At 52.9% G+C, this 17,570-nt stretch overlaps 1 protein-coding gene across 5 annotated transcripts in view; it reads left to right on the forward strand.

Moving 5' to 3' along the window:
- TP53BP2 (tumor protein p53 binding protein 2) overlaps positions 1-17,570 on the forward strand; it is a 53,641-nt gene that overhangs the window by 32,887 nt on the left and 3,184 nt on the right. For 4 of the 5 annotated variants that reach the window (XM_047077182.1, XM_047077184.1, XM_047077185.1 and 1 more), the window contains 12 exons: positions 3,000-3,101; positions 5,014-5,188; positions 5,826-6,007; positions 6,238-6,402; positions 6,587-6,809; positions 8,260-8,382; positions 8,669-8,817; positions 9,524-9,983; positions 11,188-11,963; positions 13,761-13,898; positions 14,578-14,711; positions 17,288-17,454. In XM_047077182.1, the coding sequence (XP_046933138.1) occupies positions 3,000-3,101; positions 5,014-5,188; positions 5,826-6,007; positions 6,238-6,402; positions 6,587-6,809; positions 8,260-8,382; positions 8,669-8,817; positions 9,524-9,983; positions 11,188-11,963; positions 13,761-13,898; positions 14,578-14,711; positions 17,288-17,454 (2,794 nt within the window). The remainder of the gene's footprint in view (positions 1-2,999; positions 3,102-5,013; positions 5,189-5,825; positions 6,008-6,237; positions 6,403-6,586; positions 6,810-8,259; positions 8,383-8,668; positions 8,818-9,523; positions 9,984-11,187; positions 11,964-13,760; positions 13,899-14,577; positions 14,712-17,287; positions 17,455-17,570) is intronic. The other variant, XM_047077183.1, reaches the window with a different exon arrangement.

Below are 17,570 nucleotides of genomic sequence, written 5' to 3' on the forward strand. Positions count from 1 at the left end.
GATGAAAAACGGTCTCAGCCATTAACAGGATTTGAGTGCATCTTGACACAGCGTGTCTTCCCCCCTCACTGGGTTCTTCTTGAACAGCTTTGTCGAACTATAGTTGACCCACATACAGTAAATTGCACATATTTCGAGTGCACAGTTTGGTAAGTTTTGACACGTGTACACACCTGTGAAACCGTCACCACGGTCAAGATAGCGACAGTGTCCGTCACGCTGGGTTTCCGCATGTCCTTCTATAACCTTCCCTTCCTGCCTCCCTCCCCGTCCTCAAGGACCCCCTGTCTGCTCTCTGTCGCTACAAATGACTTGTGTTTTCCAGAACTTTACATGGATGGAATCCTCCAGTATCTAGTCTCTTTGTCTGAATGTGCTCAGCATAGCTGTTTTCATCCCTTCCGTCCTGGAGGTCCGCGGTGGGTTCCTTCTCATTGCTGGGACGCACTCCGTCCGCACAACATGCTGATCCACCTGGAGACGGATGTTGGGCTTATTGCCGGTTCTGCTTAGTCTGTATCCAGCTGTCATATCTGGGTCCTAGTCTGTGTACGGGCACGTCCTTTTAGTTCTCTTCAGCTACTAGGAGTGGGGTGCTGGGTCACGCGGCAGGGGCGTGTTCACTTTTTAAGAAGCTGCCAGACTGGTTGCCAAGGTGATTGTTTTATTTTCCGTTCCCATCCAAGAGTTCCAGTTGTTCTGTGTCCTCGCCCGCATCTGGTGTGGTCAGTCCTGGTAATTGTCGCCGACCGGGGCCTTGCGGTCCCCCGAGGCTTCACCTTGTGTTTCTCTGACGGCCTGTGGTGCACACGCTTATTTGCCACCCGTGTGTCTTACTTGGTGACGTATTTGTTCGCCTAACTTTTGTTTATACTTTTCCTTGTTGGTTTGTTTGCTTTCTTAGTACTGAGTTCGAGCACTCTATTCTGGATCCGAGTCTTTTATGAGGTATATGCTTTGCAAATATTCTCCCTGGTCTGTGACGTGTTCCTAATTTTAATAAAAGATAGTCGCTCAATTGAGAAGTTTTGTCGTGTTCTTTTACATTTGATTTTATGACCCACTTTGAACACTTGGCTGTGGTACGAGGACTCGAGCTCGTGCTGTTGTGTACGCGGACGTCCAGGTGACCAAGCTGGATGCCTGTTGGAAGGGCCGTGCTTTCTCGCTCCAGGGCCTTGCACCTTCGTCTCAAGGCCGTTGCCCCATACACGTGGGGGTCTGTCCGTGCTCTCCGTTCCTCTGTCTTGACCGTGCTGTGTCGGTCACCAGAGCATGGGGAAGTTTTCTGGTCAGGCCGTGTGACTTTTCTAAATTTATTCCTTTTCAGGTTGTTGTGGCTGTTCTAGATCCTGTGCCCTCCCTTATGGGAGTTTGGAATCTGCTTGTTCATTCACACACACACACACACACACAAGCCTACTGGAAGATGCCTGCATGGCTTAGTTGACTGGGTGTCTGACTCCTGATTTGGCTCAGGTCATGATCCCAGGCTAGTGGGATTGAGCCCCGCGTCGGGCTCTGCACTGAGCATGAAGCCCGCTTAGTGTTCTCTCTCTCTCTTGCTCTCTCACCCCCCCGCCCCACTTCCCCACTCGTGCGCTCTCTCTTTCTCTAAAATAAAAAATAACCTTTAATCCCTTTTTAAGAATTAAAAAAAGCCTGCTGGGAGTTCACTTTGCCGAGTGTACAGGTCAGTTTGGGAAGCGTGGTCATCTTGCGGGCGTGAGCTTCTGATTCACGAGCATGTCACTTACCCCAGCTTCGTTCAGGCCTTTCTCTCAGCAGTTTGTGAGTTTTCAGGGTGCAGGTCTTGTGCATCGTGTTAAATTTATTCCTAAGTACTAAATGGTTTCTGTGCTACTGGAAACGGCCTTTAAAGATGCTTTTCTAGGGTACCTGGGTGGCGTCCGTTAAGCATCCGACTCTTTGTTTGGGTTCAGGTCGTGATCTCACGGTTTGCGAGACTGAGGCCCGAGTTTGGATTCTCTCTCCCTCTCTGCCCCTCCCCATGCATGCGCTTGTGCACATGTGCCTTCTTTCTCAAAATAAGTAAACATGAAATTTTTCCTCAATTTCTGGTTGTCAATATATAGAAATACAGTTGGTTTTTGCCTCCTGATCGTTTATCCTGCAATGTTGCAAACACCTCACTAGTTCTGGCGGCTCTTTTGTAGACTCCGTAGCATTTTCCTCACAGATCACGTTTTCTGTGAGTCAAGACAGTTTACTTTCTTCCTTTCCAGACTGGATACGACTTCCGGCCTTTTCTTTTCTGTTACCGTGGCTTGGAACTTCTAGGAGCGTGTTGAGTAGATGCTTTGAGAGTAGACATCTTGTTTGTCCCTCATAACTCAGTGTATCTTGAATATTTCTGATGCTAGTGTCATATTAAAAAAAACCTTTTTTTAAGTTTATTTATTTTGAGAGAGAGAGGGAGCATGGAAGGCAGAGAGAGAGGGAAAGAGGGAATCCCAAGCAGACTCACACTCTGACAGCGTGGAGTCCGATGTGGGGCTCAAACTCCCGAACCGTGAGATCATGACCTGAGCAGAAATCACGTCACTTAACTGACTGACTGAGCCACCCAGGCGCGCCTCGCTAGTGTCATGTTTTTAAAGGTCGTTGTGATGACTGTGTTCTAGGTTAGCCGCTGGTGCCCCAGCGTCATGTTTAGTGTGATCAAATGTTATTTTTCTAGTATAAATTAACTACAGAACAAGGTAATTCTAAGTAGTTCCATTTCGGCCACCGACTACTGAAACTGTTTACTTTTACATTTATAACTTGAAGAGCGCTGGTCTATTGGTACATTTTACGTCTAAACGTAATAAGTCACTGTGGGGATGTTAACATGAAACTTAATGGTCTCGTTAATATTACGGGAGAAAAACGGCCGATTTTGGCGTGATGGGTTCAGGTGCGGCTTAAGCAGACCTTCGCGGAGGGTCTCTGTGGTCATTTCGTGGTAGCCGGAGCGCTTGTGGTTTTGTTTGCAGGCTGGCAGCCCCGGGATGGATCTGACTCTGGCCGAGCTTCAGGAGATGGCGTCCCGCCAACAGCAGCAGATTGAGGCCCAGCAGCAGATGCTGGCCACTAAGGTAACATCTCGTTGGAGGACGGGCGGGCCCGCCGTTGATGCGTGAGTGAGGCCGCTCACGCTGTGTGCCGTCGCCTCCCAGACACACGAGGAGACTGCAGCCCACGAGGTTCCTGCTTCCCGGAGCCTGCTTCTCTTTGCTGCAGCGTTTTCTGGAAAGCCTTAGATCATCCCCCGCGTTCAGGATCGCTGGACCCCCGATCCTGAGCAAAATTATTCCGGTCGTGTATCGGTAACAGAGGAAGAGCGTAAGGAACGCTTCCACTTGGCTGGTGGGAACCGCTCCGGACTGGCCTTGTCCTGACTGGTTGCTAAAGCGAGAGGGACTTTATAGTCAAGTCCTGCTAACTCTGTCCCCTTCTGCGTCGTGACACTGATAACTGGCTGTTTGCCCTCTTCTGAGACATCCTGCCCCCACAGACTAATGCTCATCCTGGCCTCGAACAGGTGAAAAAACAAAAGAAGCCTCCATTACCTTCCAGACCAGTCTCCCTGTTCCCTCTCCTGCCGGCCACAGGTTTCTGGTCTAAGTCATCAGACTTCCTCCAGAGAGGCTGGGAATCGGTATCTTGGGGTTTGCAGGCTAACGGTCTCAGCTCTATGGTCGTAGCACTAAAATGGCCGTGGACGCAAACGAATGGATGGCTGTGTCCCCCAAAAACTGGACTTCTAAAAACAGCAGGCTGGATTTCACCTGCCGTCCCTGGTCTGAACACTCAGTGTCTGCACCTGACCAGTCTTTTAGTGACTGTAAGTTCACTGGAGCTAGGGTACCAGTGGTGGTCTGGCGTGTGAGGTCCCCAGCGACACGCCCTGTGGCCCTCCTTGTCATAGTGCCAGGGCTCCCATGTATCCGTTTCTGTCTCTGATGCCAGGCACCAGCACCTTCAAAATCCGGTGTAGCATTGCTTCTCAAACTTCAGTGTGCATATGAATCACCTAGGGGTCTTGCTAAAAATGCATGTTCTGGGGGCGCCTGGGTGGCTCTGTCAGTTAAGTGTCTGACTCTTGATTTTGTCTCAGGTCATGATCTCACGGTTCGTGGGATCGAGCCCCATGTCGGGCTGTGCTCTGACAGAGTGGAACCTGCTTGGGATCTTCTCCCTCTCTCCTTGCCCCCTTCTGCTCATGCGCTCTCTCGCTCTCAAAATAAACATTTAAAAAAATGCACGTTCTGGGGCACCTGGTTGGCTCAGTTGATTAAGCATCCGACTCCTGATTTCAGCTCAGGTCATGATCTCACGGTTCGTGAGATCAAGCTTTGAGTCAGGTCCTGTGCTGATAGATAAAAATAAGGTTGAGTAATAGAACAAATCTTCAATTTTGGGGACTTATTTCAAAACTATTTTGTGTTACTTCTGTTTCAGGCATATTAACTTGAGGTTACTCTTGATGATAAGTTGTGTGACTCTGTTACTCGATTTTAGTTAAAAATTTTAGTATGATAGAACGTTACGCTCTGGTTTTTTAGAGCGTTAAGTGGTTCTTCACCTCTTTCCTAAGTGTGTGTTGAGTGTGCACTAGCTGTGCAAGGTGCTGCGTGAAGAGAGTCACATTTCACGGTTCGCTCCTTGCCGGTCGCCCCACTTTAGAGCTGAGGAAGGCGGTGACGTTATGCGGTTTGCCCAGTCTTAGAGCCAGTAAGTGGCAGCACGCGGGTTGGGAGTCCAAATCTGGCTCCAAAGCCGCCTTTGTAGCGAGCGTGTCTCTGTGTGAGCTTCTCCTACACTTGTAGCCACGGCCCATGAGAAGCGCTTCCGGATCGCTGTTCGCTCGCGGCATGAGAACCGCGGGGAATAAATGTGCTCGTTCCTGGGTCTTGTCCCCATGAGAATGGAGGGCTGGCCCGGGTTCGTTCCGGGCTGTGGCGCACCCGCCGGGAAGGGCGCGCTGACCGTGGCCTGTGTCTTCAGGAACAGCGCTTGAAGTTTTTGAAGCAGCAGGACGAGCGCCAGCAGCAGCAGGCTGTGGAGCAGGAGAAGCTGAAGAGGCTGAAGGAGATCGCGGAGAGCCAGGAGGCGAAGCTGAAGAAAGTGAGGGCGCTCAGGGGCCACGTGGAGCAGAAGAGGCTGAAGAACGGCCGGCTCGGTGAGCGGAGCCCGGGGCGGCCGGTGCGGGGGCGGGGGCGGGGGCGGGGGCGGGGCGGGGGCCGGCGACCGGCGTTGCCAGGGGTGAGAGCGGGACGGGACCGTGTGCGCTGGGGCCTCAGAGTTGTTGGAAAGCAGAATTCCCTGCAGCTTGGACACCCGTGAATAGGAGTTAGCTGCTGGGCGCTGTCGACAAGGTTCCTGACTCACCTTTGGAAGATGTCCTAGTGGGTTATTTGGGCTTTTTCCCCTCTAAATACTTTTTGACTGGAAGTTTGACGAAGGATTTTTATTCATAGAGTAGGTCTATTACAATACCACTTAATTAAAATTTTAGTGACTTAACGACGCCCTCTACCGCTTTTATAAAGCGCAGATTCAGAGTCCTAAATAAATTCTGTTGTTGCCCAAGTTTGCAGTTTAATACTCGAGATCCAGGTCCTGCCAGAGTCCCCTCCAGAGGGAGGCTCATTCAGAATGCGTCTGCCGATTCCAGCCGCCTGTGAAAGAGAAGGCTTCGGGGCCTTTCTGAAATGTCTGCGCTGTGTTCCGAGGCTGGTCGGAAGGCCAGGTTGCCTGGGAGCGCTCGTTCGTAGTTTTCTTTTCAGCCCTGGTTGCCTTTCTTCTTGTCCCTCCAGTGGAGGAGATCGAGCAGATGAACAGCCTGTTCCAGCAGAAGCAGAGGGAGCTGGTTCTGGCCGTGTCCAAGGTGGAGGAGCTGGGCCGGCAGCTGGAGGTGCTCAAGAACGGCCGGCTGGACGGGCGGCACGACGGCAGGTGCGCCGCGGCCGAGCTCGACCGCCTCTACAAGGAGCTGCAGGTGAGCCGGGGGCGCTTCACCCCGAGGTCCGGGACGCACGTCCGAGTGCCCCACGTGGGAAGTCGGGGGCCTCCCTACAGCCGCAGCCGTGGGCCGACGTTCACTTTACACCAGGAGGTGGAGGGTGGGGGGGCGGGGGCCTTGCGGTTTGGGAAAGTATGGAAGAGGGAAGCATGCGATTGGGAAATTTTCTTCCTGCTCCCTGCCGTGCCCCCCCCCCCCCCATGCAGTTACGAAACAAATTGAATCAGGAGCAGAATGCCAAGCTGCAGCAGCAGCGGGAGTGTCTGAACAAGCGCAATTCCGAGGTGGCAGTCATGGACAAGCGCGTGAACGAGCTGCGGGACCGGCTGTGGAAGAAGAAGGCGGCGCTGCAGCACAAGGAGGGCCCCCCGGTAGGTGGGGTAGGTGGGGCGCCGGCCGCCTGCAGGGTTCCGGGGCGGGGGGCGGAGCGGGGCCACAGCTCCCTGCCGGGCGGACGGGAGCACGGGCCTGTAGACGTGAGGGAGGTGTCCCGGCCTGCTCTGAGTTCAGTGCCGTCTGGGTCGTCACGCTGAAGGACCTGTGCCTCTTCCCAAGGTTGACGGAACCCCGCCCCCGCAGGGGCTGCCGGCACCCAGCCGCGTGGCCGCGGTGGGCCCCTACATCCAGTCGTCCACGATGCCCCGCGTCCCCTCGAGGCCGGAACTGGTGGTGAAGCCCGCTCTGCCTGACGGCCCCGGGGCCCCGCAGGCTTCGGAGGGGGCGCTCAGAGTACACACGCTGCCCAGCACGCGGTCTGCGGCTGCCGCCCAGGCCAGAGGTGACTCGGTCCCCCCGGCCCTCCGCGGCTCGCCCTCCTGGCCTCATTGTCCTTCCCCTGGGTTGGGGGTTTTACAAAAGGTCTTCCTGTCCCTCGTTCGGGTGCAAATTTTAAGAACCTCCCTGTGGTTTTTGCTAGTGCAGTGATAAGTTTCTTAACCCTAAATGATACGGTTCTGTCTGGGAAATAAAATGTAGTATTATTTTTGGAGTGAAAATTGTTCTCGATTCCTTCTTGTTAATAAGGAGATTTTGATCTGATCTCTGTAACTTGACAGCTTTTCTTTTTGTGTAAAACCCCGTATGTGGGCAGTGGTGCCGTGTTTTCAGAGGGCAGGGTGGTGAGTGCGTTCTGCTGAGAGGTGTGTGCGCTGTTCACACGTGCTTGTGCGTGAGAATCTGCTTGCTAGCAGTTTGTGCGATAAAAGTAAACATACTGGAAGCTTACGGTGAACCGACAGAGGCTCCTTGTGTCCGTGACCTTGGCGTTCGGTGCAGTCCTCGGGTGCGTGTGGAGGTGCAGGCCGGAGTCTCGTGGCAGGAGGAGCAGACGGAGGGAGGGCTGTAGGAAAAGCAGGGTAAAGACGACCTTTACAGGCCTCGTTCAGACCCCTGCAGGCAGGGAGCTGCCGGCTCCGTCTGACCGCTGTCACGTGCGGGAGACAGCCAGCTTCACGGTCACTATTGTTTGCCCGCGTGAAACATTAGAGCTGCCCTAGAGCTGCCCGGTCCGGGTGTTACTGTGGAAAGAACTGCTTTAGTTTTGCCTCTGAGGACAGAGCTGTGGCCTTGATGCTTCCTTGTCTGCGGGGAGAGAACCTGAGGGCGCCGATCTGTGAAAGACTGATCGATGTCCCCAGTTTTGCCTTTTTTGTTGTGTGTGCGTCATTGGTGTGTGAGCTACACCCGGAGTCCTGGGGCCGCCAAGTTGGAAAGTGTTTTCTCAGTGCCATGGTGACCGAGGAGTAGTGTGTCCTCGCTGTTTCCAGCAGATTTTCTGTTTACTGTGATTAATTTTAAAGAGTTCGAGTACATTTAATTTAGAAATATAAAGTCCAGTATTTTTCTAAGGAAGTTTAGTGGGATTGTTGTAAGTCTGAAATATGAAGTTGGTTTTATTTTATTGTTCCATCTTAAGTTTTTTGTAATGTTTGTTTATTTTGAGAGAGAGAGAGAGAGAGACAGAGCCTGAGCAGGGGAGGGGCAGAGAGAGAGGGAGACACAGTATCTGAAGCAGGCTCCAGGCTCCGAGCTGGCAGCACAGAGCCCGATGTGGAGCTCGAACTTACGGACCTGTGAGATCCTGACCTGAGCCAAAGTCAGACGCCCAACTGACTGAGCCACCCAGGTGCCCCTTGAAGCTGTTTTTAGAGATTAAACCCTGTGGCAAAAGGAGCCATTGCAAGTGCCTTTCCAGCGCCGGCTTACCCGTCTTGCTTTTTGCATCCTAGGCTCTAAAATCCATCCACTCAGCCCTGACTGGAGCCCCCCAAGTGCAGACGTCACCGTGAGCCAGCCCTCCGGGCCTGCACCCACCGGCTCTGGGCGGGCCCTGGACCAAGGTGGGGACCGAGGTGGGGTTCGCATGTGCTGTCCGCAGCGCTCTAGTCTCTAGCTTGTTTTCTCGTGTGTTGGCACTGGGGACGGTGTTTACTTCCAGACCACCTTCTTTTGTTTGGGGATTAAAGTACCAGCACGGCAGCATCTAGGTTATTCTGTAGTCGACTTAATTTAAAAATAAGAGACCATTTAGTGGCTACAGAGTTTCAAAGACTTTGAAGAGAGAGAAACTTCTGTGTGAGAAAGAAATTGTACTACAAACAGCTTGAATATCCATGTGATTTTTTTTTCTGTCTCCAGTTGACGATGGAGAGGTTCCCCTGAGAGAGAAGGAGAAGAAAGTTCGCCCCTTTTCAATGTTGGACTCGGTGGACCAGTCGGCTGGCCCTGCCCCCTGTGGGGGTCTGAGGAAAAACCAGAGCAGTGAGGACATCTTGCGGGACGCTCAGGTGCGTTGGGATAGCTCAGTGTTAACACCCGCCCCGTAGGTGCCCCTCAGAAGAGAGAATGTTGTATGAGGGAGAGCAGGAAAACAAACCAAAATACATCTGCAAGATGAGAAAACAGAACAGAATTTGGTGATTTTAAATTCTGCGGCTTAAGTGTCTTTGTGGTCTCACCCCGTGTTGGAGAGCGGCTGCTTTGCCTGCTGCTGGTTCATGTTTCGCGTGATTCTCTAAAAAACTGAGGGTGCATTGAAGAACAATCGTATTTGTGTCCTTCAGTTACCTTGGTTCTTCAAAACTGGGAGCTGAGTTTATGTCTGTGACGGTTTTGTGTGTTAGAACCGCGGCCTTGGACGGCGTGTTGCCCGAGGCGGCGGCCTGGTTTGTGTCCATCCTGATGAGTGCAGAGGATGTTCGGTTTGGGGGCCGCTGAGTACGTAAGGTGGCAGTTAAGGTTTCCGAGCGGGCACCCAAGGGTTCCTACGTAGGAAGTGGCAGCAAGGAGTCATTCGGGGCAGGGATGGTGTTGCATTACTGAGCTTCCTTATTTAATGTGGTTAAGTTCAGAGATTTAAAACTTTTTAGTGATTTAAAAACGTAGAGCTAGTGTTTTTAGCGTGACTTACATTGGCGAAATGAGGTTGTCTAGACATCCCGTGGACCCATTGAGGCAGTGTTTTGACTGGCTTTGTACGTGTGTGTGTTACAGGCTGCAAATAAAAATGTGTCTAAAGTACCGCCTCCCGTTCCGTCAAAACCAAAACAGATTAATTTGCCTTATTTTGGGCAAACGAGTCCGTCACCCTCAGACGTTAAGCTGGACGGAAACCCTCAGCAGTTATCAACAGCGGCTGCATCTGTGGGAAATAAACCCAAAACAGCAGGGCAGCAGCGGGGTCTGCTGTCCCCCGGCACACCTTCCGTCGGCCAGGGCCCGGCCCTCGCTCCAGCTTGTAAGCAAGAAAGTCCCCCTGCGGCAGCCGTCCGGCCCTTCACTCCGCAGCCTTCCAAAGACGCCCCTCCTCCGCCCTTCAGAAAGCCCCAGACGGTGGCCACGAGCTCCATATACTCCATGTACACGCAGCACCAGGCGCCCGGGAAGAACTTCCAGCAGGCCGTGCAGAGCGCGTTGACCAAGACGCATTCCAGAGGCCCGCACTTCTCAAGCGGTGAGCTTCTGGGCCCGGTTTTCCCCGGCGCGGGTGTGGCCGCGGGTGACGTCCTGTCCTCCCCAGAGCTGTCCTCTCTCGGTACACAGCGAGATGGCTTTGTTCTCGGGGTTTTGTTTAATTTGCCTTCTGTTCTCAGGAACCTTAAACAGGTGAAACGTCCGTTAAACATCAGCCCACTGCAGTAGGCGCTGGGGAGCGTAGGTGATAGATGACTAGAACCCATGGCAGACATGGCCGTTTGCACGGTGGTGACCCCGTGCACTTGTTCCCTGCTCCCTGTGGGCGAGGCTCACACAGGCGGTCCCCGCGCACCGGGCCACGTCTTCGCTGCGGGTCAGACCGCACACATGCCCTTGGTGCGAGGAGGCCTGGATAGCTGCCCCTGCGTGCTTTTCAGAAGAGCGCTCCTTCCTCTGTTTCAAGCCGTTCTGATGAGCACAGAGCTGCTAGTTAAACATAAAAGCATAAAAAGATACACAGTCTGTTAATTTGTTGGGTTCTGAGAGTCATTAGTTTATAAAACTAGAATAGAGTTCACTCTCTTTTACTGAATGAAATTGGCTTTCTAGTCATGAAATCAGCGTGCAGTTGTGGCCTGAAGTGTCCCGAAAGTGATCAGACGACAGACACGTCCCGCACGTGCCACAGCGGACTCGTCCTTAGTGAGGCCTGCTGACACAGTGATTTGGGAATTGGATAGCTCTGACCTAATCAGAACGATAAGGGGAAGGGTTTGGGCAAATAGAAGTGGTTCTTGAGAACTCAGGAAGCCAAATATGATTTTCCACGTGGGTTTGCTTTTGAAAAGTGGGAAAGAGAGGGTGGTGCGTGATTCCTTTTAATCTGGACGCAGGAGAGGATTACCAGCCCCCGTTGCTTTTATGCTGTTTTCGTGGTTTGGCATTTTAAGTTTGTGTGCAACAGCCAGTGATTGCTTAGCAGTTACAAGGGCAGCGTTTTCTTATTGGCACATAAAATAATGGCGTGTTACAGTCAACGAGAGTTTTCATTCTGTCAGAATTTCACTGTGCCGCGATGGAAGCCTTGCTTTGTCCTTCGTTGGGTGTAAAAATTGGTTGTGGTGCAGGGTGCTGGGTAATGACTGGAAAATTAAAAGACGTTTTAATTATCGTCAGCTGGGTCTGTGACCTGCCGGCTTTATTGAATACTGATCGGGGCTTTGTTTCCATTTTCCAATCAGTCTACGGCAAGCCTGTGCTCGCTGCTTCCCAGACCCAGCAGCAGCATCCGGAGAACGTCTATTCCAGCGGCCAGGGCGAGCCCGGCGGTCCCGAACCTGACCCGGAGCCCGTGGCGCCCGCTCAGGAGAACCACGAGAACGAAAGAATTCCTCGACCGCTCAGCCCGACCAAATTGCTGCCTTTCTTGTCCAATCCCTACCGGAACCAGAGTGACGCGGACTTAGAAGCCCTGCGGAAGAAACTGTCCAATGCCCCACGGCCGCTGAAAAAACGGAGCTCCATTACAGAGCCAGAGGGGCCCAATGGGCCAAATATCCAGAAACTCTTGTACCAGAGGACCACCATCGCTGCCATGGAGACCATCTCTGTCCCCTCGTATCCGTCCAGGCCGACTCCAGGCACGGCCGACTCAGAAGGCCCAGGAGAAATCCAGAATCCGTACTCACACGTGGAGCCAGAGGAGGAGACGGTCCCTCTGGTTCCCGAATCGGTGTCCCCGGAGGAAGTGGGGAGCACCGGTGCGGAGAACGGCGACATTCCGGCTCCTTCACCAGGCCTCGACTGTGTGCCCGGAGGAGTCCCAGACGGCAGCCCACGTTTCCAGAATAGTGTGGAGGAACCGAGAGCAGAGACTCCGCACCTGCTCGAGGTGTACCTGGAGGAGTACCCCCCGTACCCGCCCCCGCCGTACCCGACCGGGGAGCCAGAAGGGCCAGGAGAGGACTCTGGGAGCCTGCGTCCCCCCGAGATCACGGGGCAGGTCTCTCTGCCTCCTGTAAGTAATGTGGCGTGTCACCTGGTCCCTTCAGGAGCCCCCCCCCCCCGCCTTGTCACGGTGTCCCAGGTGGTCGACTGGCAGAGCTCCGGGAACCACCTCTGAGTTCGCAGGGTCGTTTGCCCAGGGCGACAAACGTGTCTGCAGCCCACCTTTTGTTTCACAGCCCCCTCAGCGTGCAGTGCGTCTCATAAGTGTCCTAAAAATCCATTACGTTCAGAATACCTTTACTTTTTCATTACTTCTTTTAATATTTATTTTTGAGAGAGCGTGAGTGGGAGAGAGGCAGAGAGAGACACACACACACACACACACAGAATGTGAAGGAGGCTCCAGGCTGTCAGCACAGAGCCTGACACGGGACTCGAACCCGTGAACCGTGAGATCATGCCCCGAGTCGAAGTCGGACGCTCAACCGACTGAGCCCCCCAGGCGCCCCAAGAACAACCTTAGTTTTTAGGGAAGAGCCCTTTTCTCTGTGAAGAATCAGAGTTCGGTTCTCTGCGATACAAACCGTGCTTGTTTCTTCGACTGCGGTCGGAGGTTAACCTTGAGCCCACACTGTACCCAGCCTGGTGTGCGGTTCCCCGCAGCTGGTGTTAAACAGCGGAAAGGAAAGACGTCTCACACCTGGTTTGGCCGTTCCCCCCCCACCCCGCCGGCCATCCAGTCAAAATGATGTGTCCTCTCAGGGACGGAGGAGACCGCAGTTAGTGACCGCGTCATGCTTTCTGCTCAGGGGTCTGTGACCGTTGTCCCGGGAGAGCCATCCCCTTCTTGCTTGGGTTCGAGTGACCCAGGGCAGCTTGTGTCTGCTTGTTCGCGAGCGGGCGCGGGGCCCCTGCCCCACACGGCCCCTGCGCTGCGCGTCACGGTCACGTAACGTTCACACTTCCCTTTCCCAAGAGACGACATTTTAGTCCTCGCGCGTCAGTGGAGTGATGGCCGCACGTTTTCCGCAGCGCCGTGGTCGTCCACCCCGAAACCGTGCCGCGTGTGTGCAGCACGGCGCACCTCCGCGAAGTTGCCGGCTTGCGGGCTGTGTGCGAGGCGCTTACCATATGTGGTGTTAGGGCTGGTCTTTGCGAACTCGCCGTATGTTTTTTAAGTCTGGCTTATTAACGGTCGAAGGGCTTGAGTAGCTTACTCGTGTATCTCGGAGTGTAGTCAGACTTTGAGTAGACGGCAGTGACGGCGTTTTAAGACCGGAAGGTTTCTTCACAGTGTATCTAAGGCAGATGATCATATTTCTTATTTCCTTAATTCTGTCCACTCTCCCCCGAAGCAGGCGTTTGTTGTTAGGAAATGGTTGAAAGGGAGGGAGTTGAAGAAGCCACATCACTTGGATTTAAATTCCAGCCCTGATGTTTACTGGCCGTGTGCCTTGTTTCCTGATCTGTAAAAGGGGGTAATGGGGTTCTCGCGAGGAGTTCACGAATGATCATTCGTTAAATGTCCGTCCAGAGAACTGTGTGCCCAGTCTGTGGGGTCTGTCGCACTAAATAGAAGGGGAACCCAAAGACCAGTTCTCGACCCCACGGCAAAGCAGCCTTCTCGCCATCGCACGTCACACCCTTAGCTCCCGCCGTGGTGTCTTGGGTCACCCGAACGGGACACGGTTCAGTTCTTCCCTCTTCGTTCGTTGAGCTGTATGTTACGATACACATCCGCGTCTGGATGATGTTTCGTGTCTCCAAAATGTGCCAAGTGTGTGTTTGTGAAGCCCCTTTCGCCCCCCCCCTTCCCTCGGTCTCTGCGCTGAGACCAGGGCCCTGACTTCACACCTTTCTTCTGCAGGGCAAAAGGACAAACTTACGTAAAACTGGCTCTGACAGGATCGCCCATGGCATGAGGGTGAAGTTCAACCCCCTGGCCCTGCTCCTGGACTCCTCTCTGGAGGGGGAGTTTGACCTCGTGCAGAGAATTATCTATGAGGTACCGTCTGATGATACGACCTTCTGTCCCATTCGGACCTCCGATCTGAGAGAGAGGAATTGCATCTTTAAATCGTGGGGGTCGGGGCGAGGTGTCGAAGGGGGGCGGCGAGCACGCCCCGGGACGGGCTGTGCCGGCGGAAGGTGTGACATAAAGTTGGGGGCCCTCTGGGGTCTGGTCTTTCTCCGGGAGATCTCCACCCTCTTGTCCAGTTGTGCCCGCATGGGTCCGGACCGCACAGGGTTCGTGGTCGTGCCTGTGTGGGTCAGGACTGTGCAGTGTTAAACTGCAGGTGTGGGCCTTATTTCAGAAGCCTGCTATTTGAAATATTTTTAGTTGGCCTGTTTTCCTTTCCATGGCAAGTGCACCTTGTCCTTAGACACTAATTTGTGGTGGGAGTCGGAGGGTAAGGAAACATCAGTGACTCTGAGGGGAGAGTTTCCGGCCCCTCTTCGCGGGCAAGAGCCTTTTTATAGTGAGCGCCTACTTACTCTGGCTTCCCCGCCGCCCTCGTTTCTAGACTTGCTCTTGGTAGAATTTTCCTGGCTCCTGAGGTTTAATTATGACGGAAAATAACCCCAAGAGCCTGCGTCTGTTCTCTTGATCCTGGACAGCTGGTGGATTGTGATCTGAACGGTGACAGAAGTGTGAGTGACAGTCACCCTTCTCAATGTCACAGGTTGATGACCCAAGCCTGCCGAATGATGAGGGCATCACCGCCCTTCACAATGCCGTGTGCGCGGGCCATACAGAAATCGTGAAGTTCCTGGTGCAGTTTGGTGTGAACGTTAATGCCGCAGACAGTGACGGATGGTAAGGTCCTCGCTGACCCCTGCCCCGGCTTCAGGATGTCACCGTGAGGGCCCTGCCGGGCGGTGAGAGCATCCGCGTGCATCCTGCCACGGCTCGTGTCCAGACTCCCCTCTCGCTCCCGTTCTGGGGCACGTGGAGTGTTGGGAGTTTAGTAATTAAGTAATAAAAACAGGAAATGTCACAGCCTCACACAGTTAGTAGACTCGAGCGAGTTTGAGAAATGCTGATTTAAGCAAGGTCCCTTCACCCATGAAACCTCTGTTTTTAATATACTGCTGTCCATTGCACGTCTGCACGAGGGAGTCAGGTCTGTAGACTTTCCCAAATACACGTGACCGTGGAATCCATTTTTTGTGGAGCATTTTGTGAAATGGTTTTATGTGCATAAAGCATAGGAGGGACTGTTATAAGTGATGAGTGTTCCTCATGCGATAATGGATTGTTACATAACGAGTTAAAGGTCTCGATAAGATATTGTCAGCCCGGTAACAGTAATAGAATGGAGAGTAAATTTTGTAATTTTTCTTTCTTTCTTTTTGGAAAAAGAAAATTTTAAATTATGATAGGCTCTTTTTTGGAAGAAGACTTGTTTTTTTCCGTATAGGATTTTTAAAAACCTGGAATCACGTGAAGATATTTATGCAGGTATTTTTATAGCTTATTTTTCTGATAACGTGGTAAGCGGCTGTACGATGACGTTGGCTTTACCTCGCGCACAGGTGTATGTCACGTGCGTGCACACAGGTGCAGAATAGCCCTACATTGCGAGGAGTGACTCTCTCTCGTTTGACACTTAGATCATCCCCCAGGTGTTTGTTCCAAAGCATTTTGGTTACAGTTTTTAAAAATTACATTTATAGGGGCGCCTGGGTGGCTCAGTCGGTTGAGCGTCCGACTTCGCTCAGGTCACGATCTCATGGTCCGTGAGTTCGAGCCCCGCATCAGGCTCTGTGCTGACAGCTCAGAGCCTGGAGCCTGTTTCAGATTCTGTGTCTCCCTCTCTCTCTGGCCCTCCCCCCGCTCATGCTCTGTCTCTCTCTGTCTCAAAAATAAATAAATGTTAAAAAAAAAATTAAAAAAAAAAAAATTACATTTATAAAAGTAACGTGTATGCGCTGTGGAAAATGTGTGTAAAAAAGGGAAATGAGGAGATCAGCCATTCGTACCCCACAACGTAGAGAGATCAGCATCAGTGGTTCAATCTTAAGTATATTCCTTTAAAGCTTACGTACGCGTACGTATTTTAGCCTAATTTTTTGGTTTAACTTTACGCCGTAAGCAAAACAAATTTTTTAAGTGATCTCTGTGCTCACCGTGGGGCTTGACCTCACGACCTGAGAACAAGAGTCTCACATTCCTCTGAGCCAGCTGGCCCCCGCCCCAAAACAAGTTCTTAATGTGTCATAACGTCTTCGTTTCCCTTTTATTAGGAATTTATGTATAGTTTTTCATTTCTTAAAACCACGCACTTAACAAATCTGCAGTAATACCAAAGTGAGCGGTGGGGGGAATACGTGATCTTAGAGACTGTGCCCTCGAGAGGAATAAAAAGAGGGGAGAGAGGAAACAGGTGAAAGCATGAAACCTGTGTAATTCGGGGCCGGGTCCACATCCTCCAGTTCACGCTTGAGCTGGGCCGCGGCGCCAGGTCCTCTTCCTCTTCCGTGGGTCTGGATCACTTAGCGCTCGCTGCAGACATCTGAGGTGCTGGAGGGGACTCTCCGTATGGTGTCCGCGAGTCCCTGCCGGCCAGCTGCCGAACAGACTGAAACGTGTGCGGTTGACAGTCCCTGTTCTCGTCTGCATTGAACTACCAAGGTTTTTTTTTTTTTTTTACCAATTAAAATTCAACTCGGATTTTAACAGCCGTTAAGGAAAGGTAGTTTTCTGTGTGCACCTTAATTTCTTCAGAAGCGGTAACGACAAGGGAACACGTAAAGGCCCATGTTTCAAGTGCAGGCCTATACCGCAAAGACGGTCGTGCCCTCCAGTCTGGCACGGCCGGGCGCTAAGGCTGGCACTAACTAGGCAGGTGCTCCAGAACACATCCGACCCTTTCTGAGACGATTGCACGGATTTCCTGTCCTTCACTCATTTCCTTGATTCCCCTGGCCCTCCGCGCTGCCCTGCTGGGCGCCCGGTGTGGCCTGTATTCAACATGTCCCTTTGTGGCTGTCGGTCTTCGGCGGGTTCATGTGTCCACGTGTAACTGATACTGTTTTTAAGTTTATTTGAGAGAGAGAGAGAGAGCGCACAAGAGGGAGAGGGGCAGAGGGAGGCAGGATCCCAAGCAGGCTCCACGCTGACAGCACAGAGCCCGACACAGGGCCCAAAGCCTCGAACTGTGAGATCGTGACCTGAGCCGAAATCAAGAGTCGGACGCTTGACCAAATGACTCCCCCCACCCCCCCCCGCCACACACACGCGCACGCGTGCACACACACACACACTGAGGCGTCCCCGTGTGTAACTGATTTCTAAAACCGTGTGTAAGAGGTTTTAGGAGAAAGGCCCAGCCCGTGGGCGTGGTGCGCACGGGAAGGTCCTCCAGCCCTGTTTGCCTCGTGTCCCCCCAGGACCCCGCTGCACTGCGCGGCCTCTTGCAACAACGTGCAGGTGTGTAAGTTCCTGGTGGAGTCCGGAGCCGCCGTGTTCGCCACCACCTACAGCGACACGCAGACCGCCGCCGACAAGTGCGAGGAGGTGGAGGAGGGCTACGCCCAGTGCTCACAGTTCCTTTACGGTTCGCGACAGCTGGCTCGAGTGTGGGGTTACTGCCTCCCTTTGCCCGGAGTTTCTAGGGTGCAGTTTTCAAGTAGCTTCAGCATCCGGGGAAACGTTTGTGTGTCGTGCGCGGTC

Source organism: Lynx rufus, unplaced genomic scaffold, assembly GCF_022079265.1.
Source record: "Lynx rufus isolate CCGP_SWC_20201006 ecotype Redwood Valley unplaced genomic scaffold, mLynRuf1.p SCAF_15, whole genome shotgun sequence".
Taxonomy (NCBI): domain Eukaryota; kingdom Metazoa; phylum Chordata; class Mammalia; order Carnivora; family Felidae; genus Lynx; species Lynx rufus.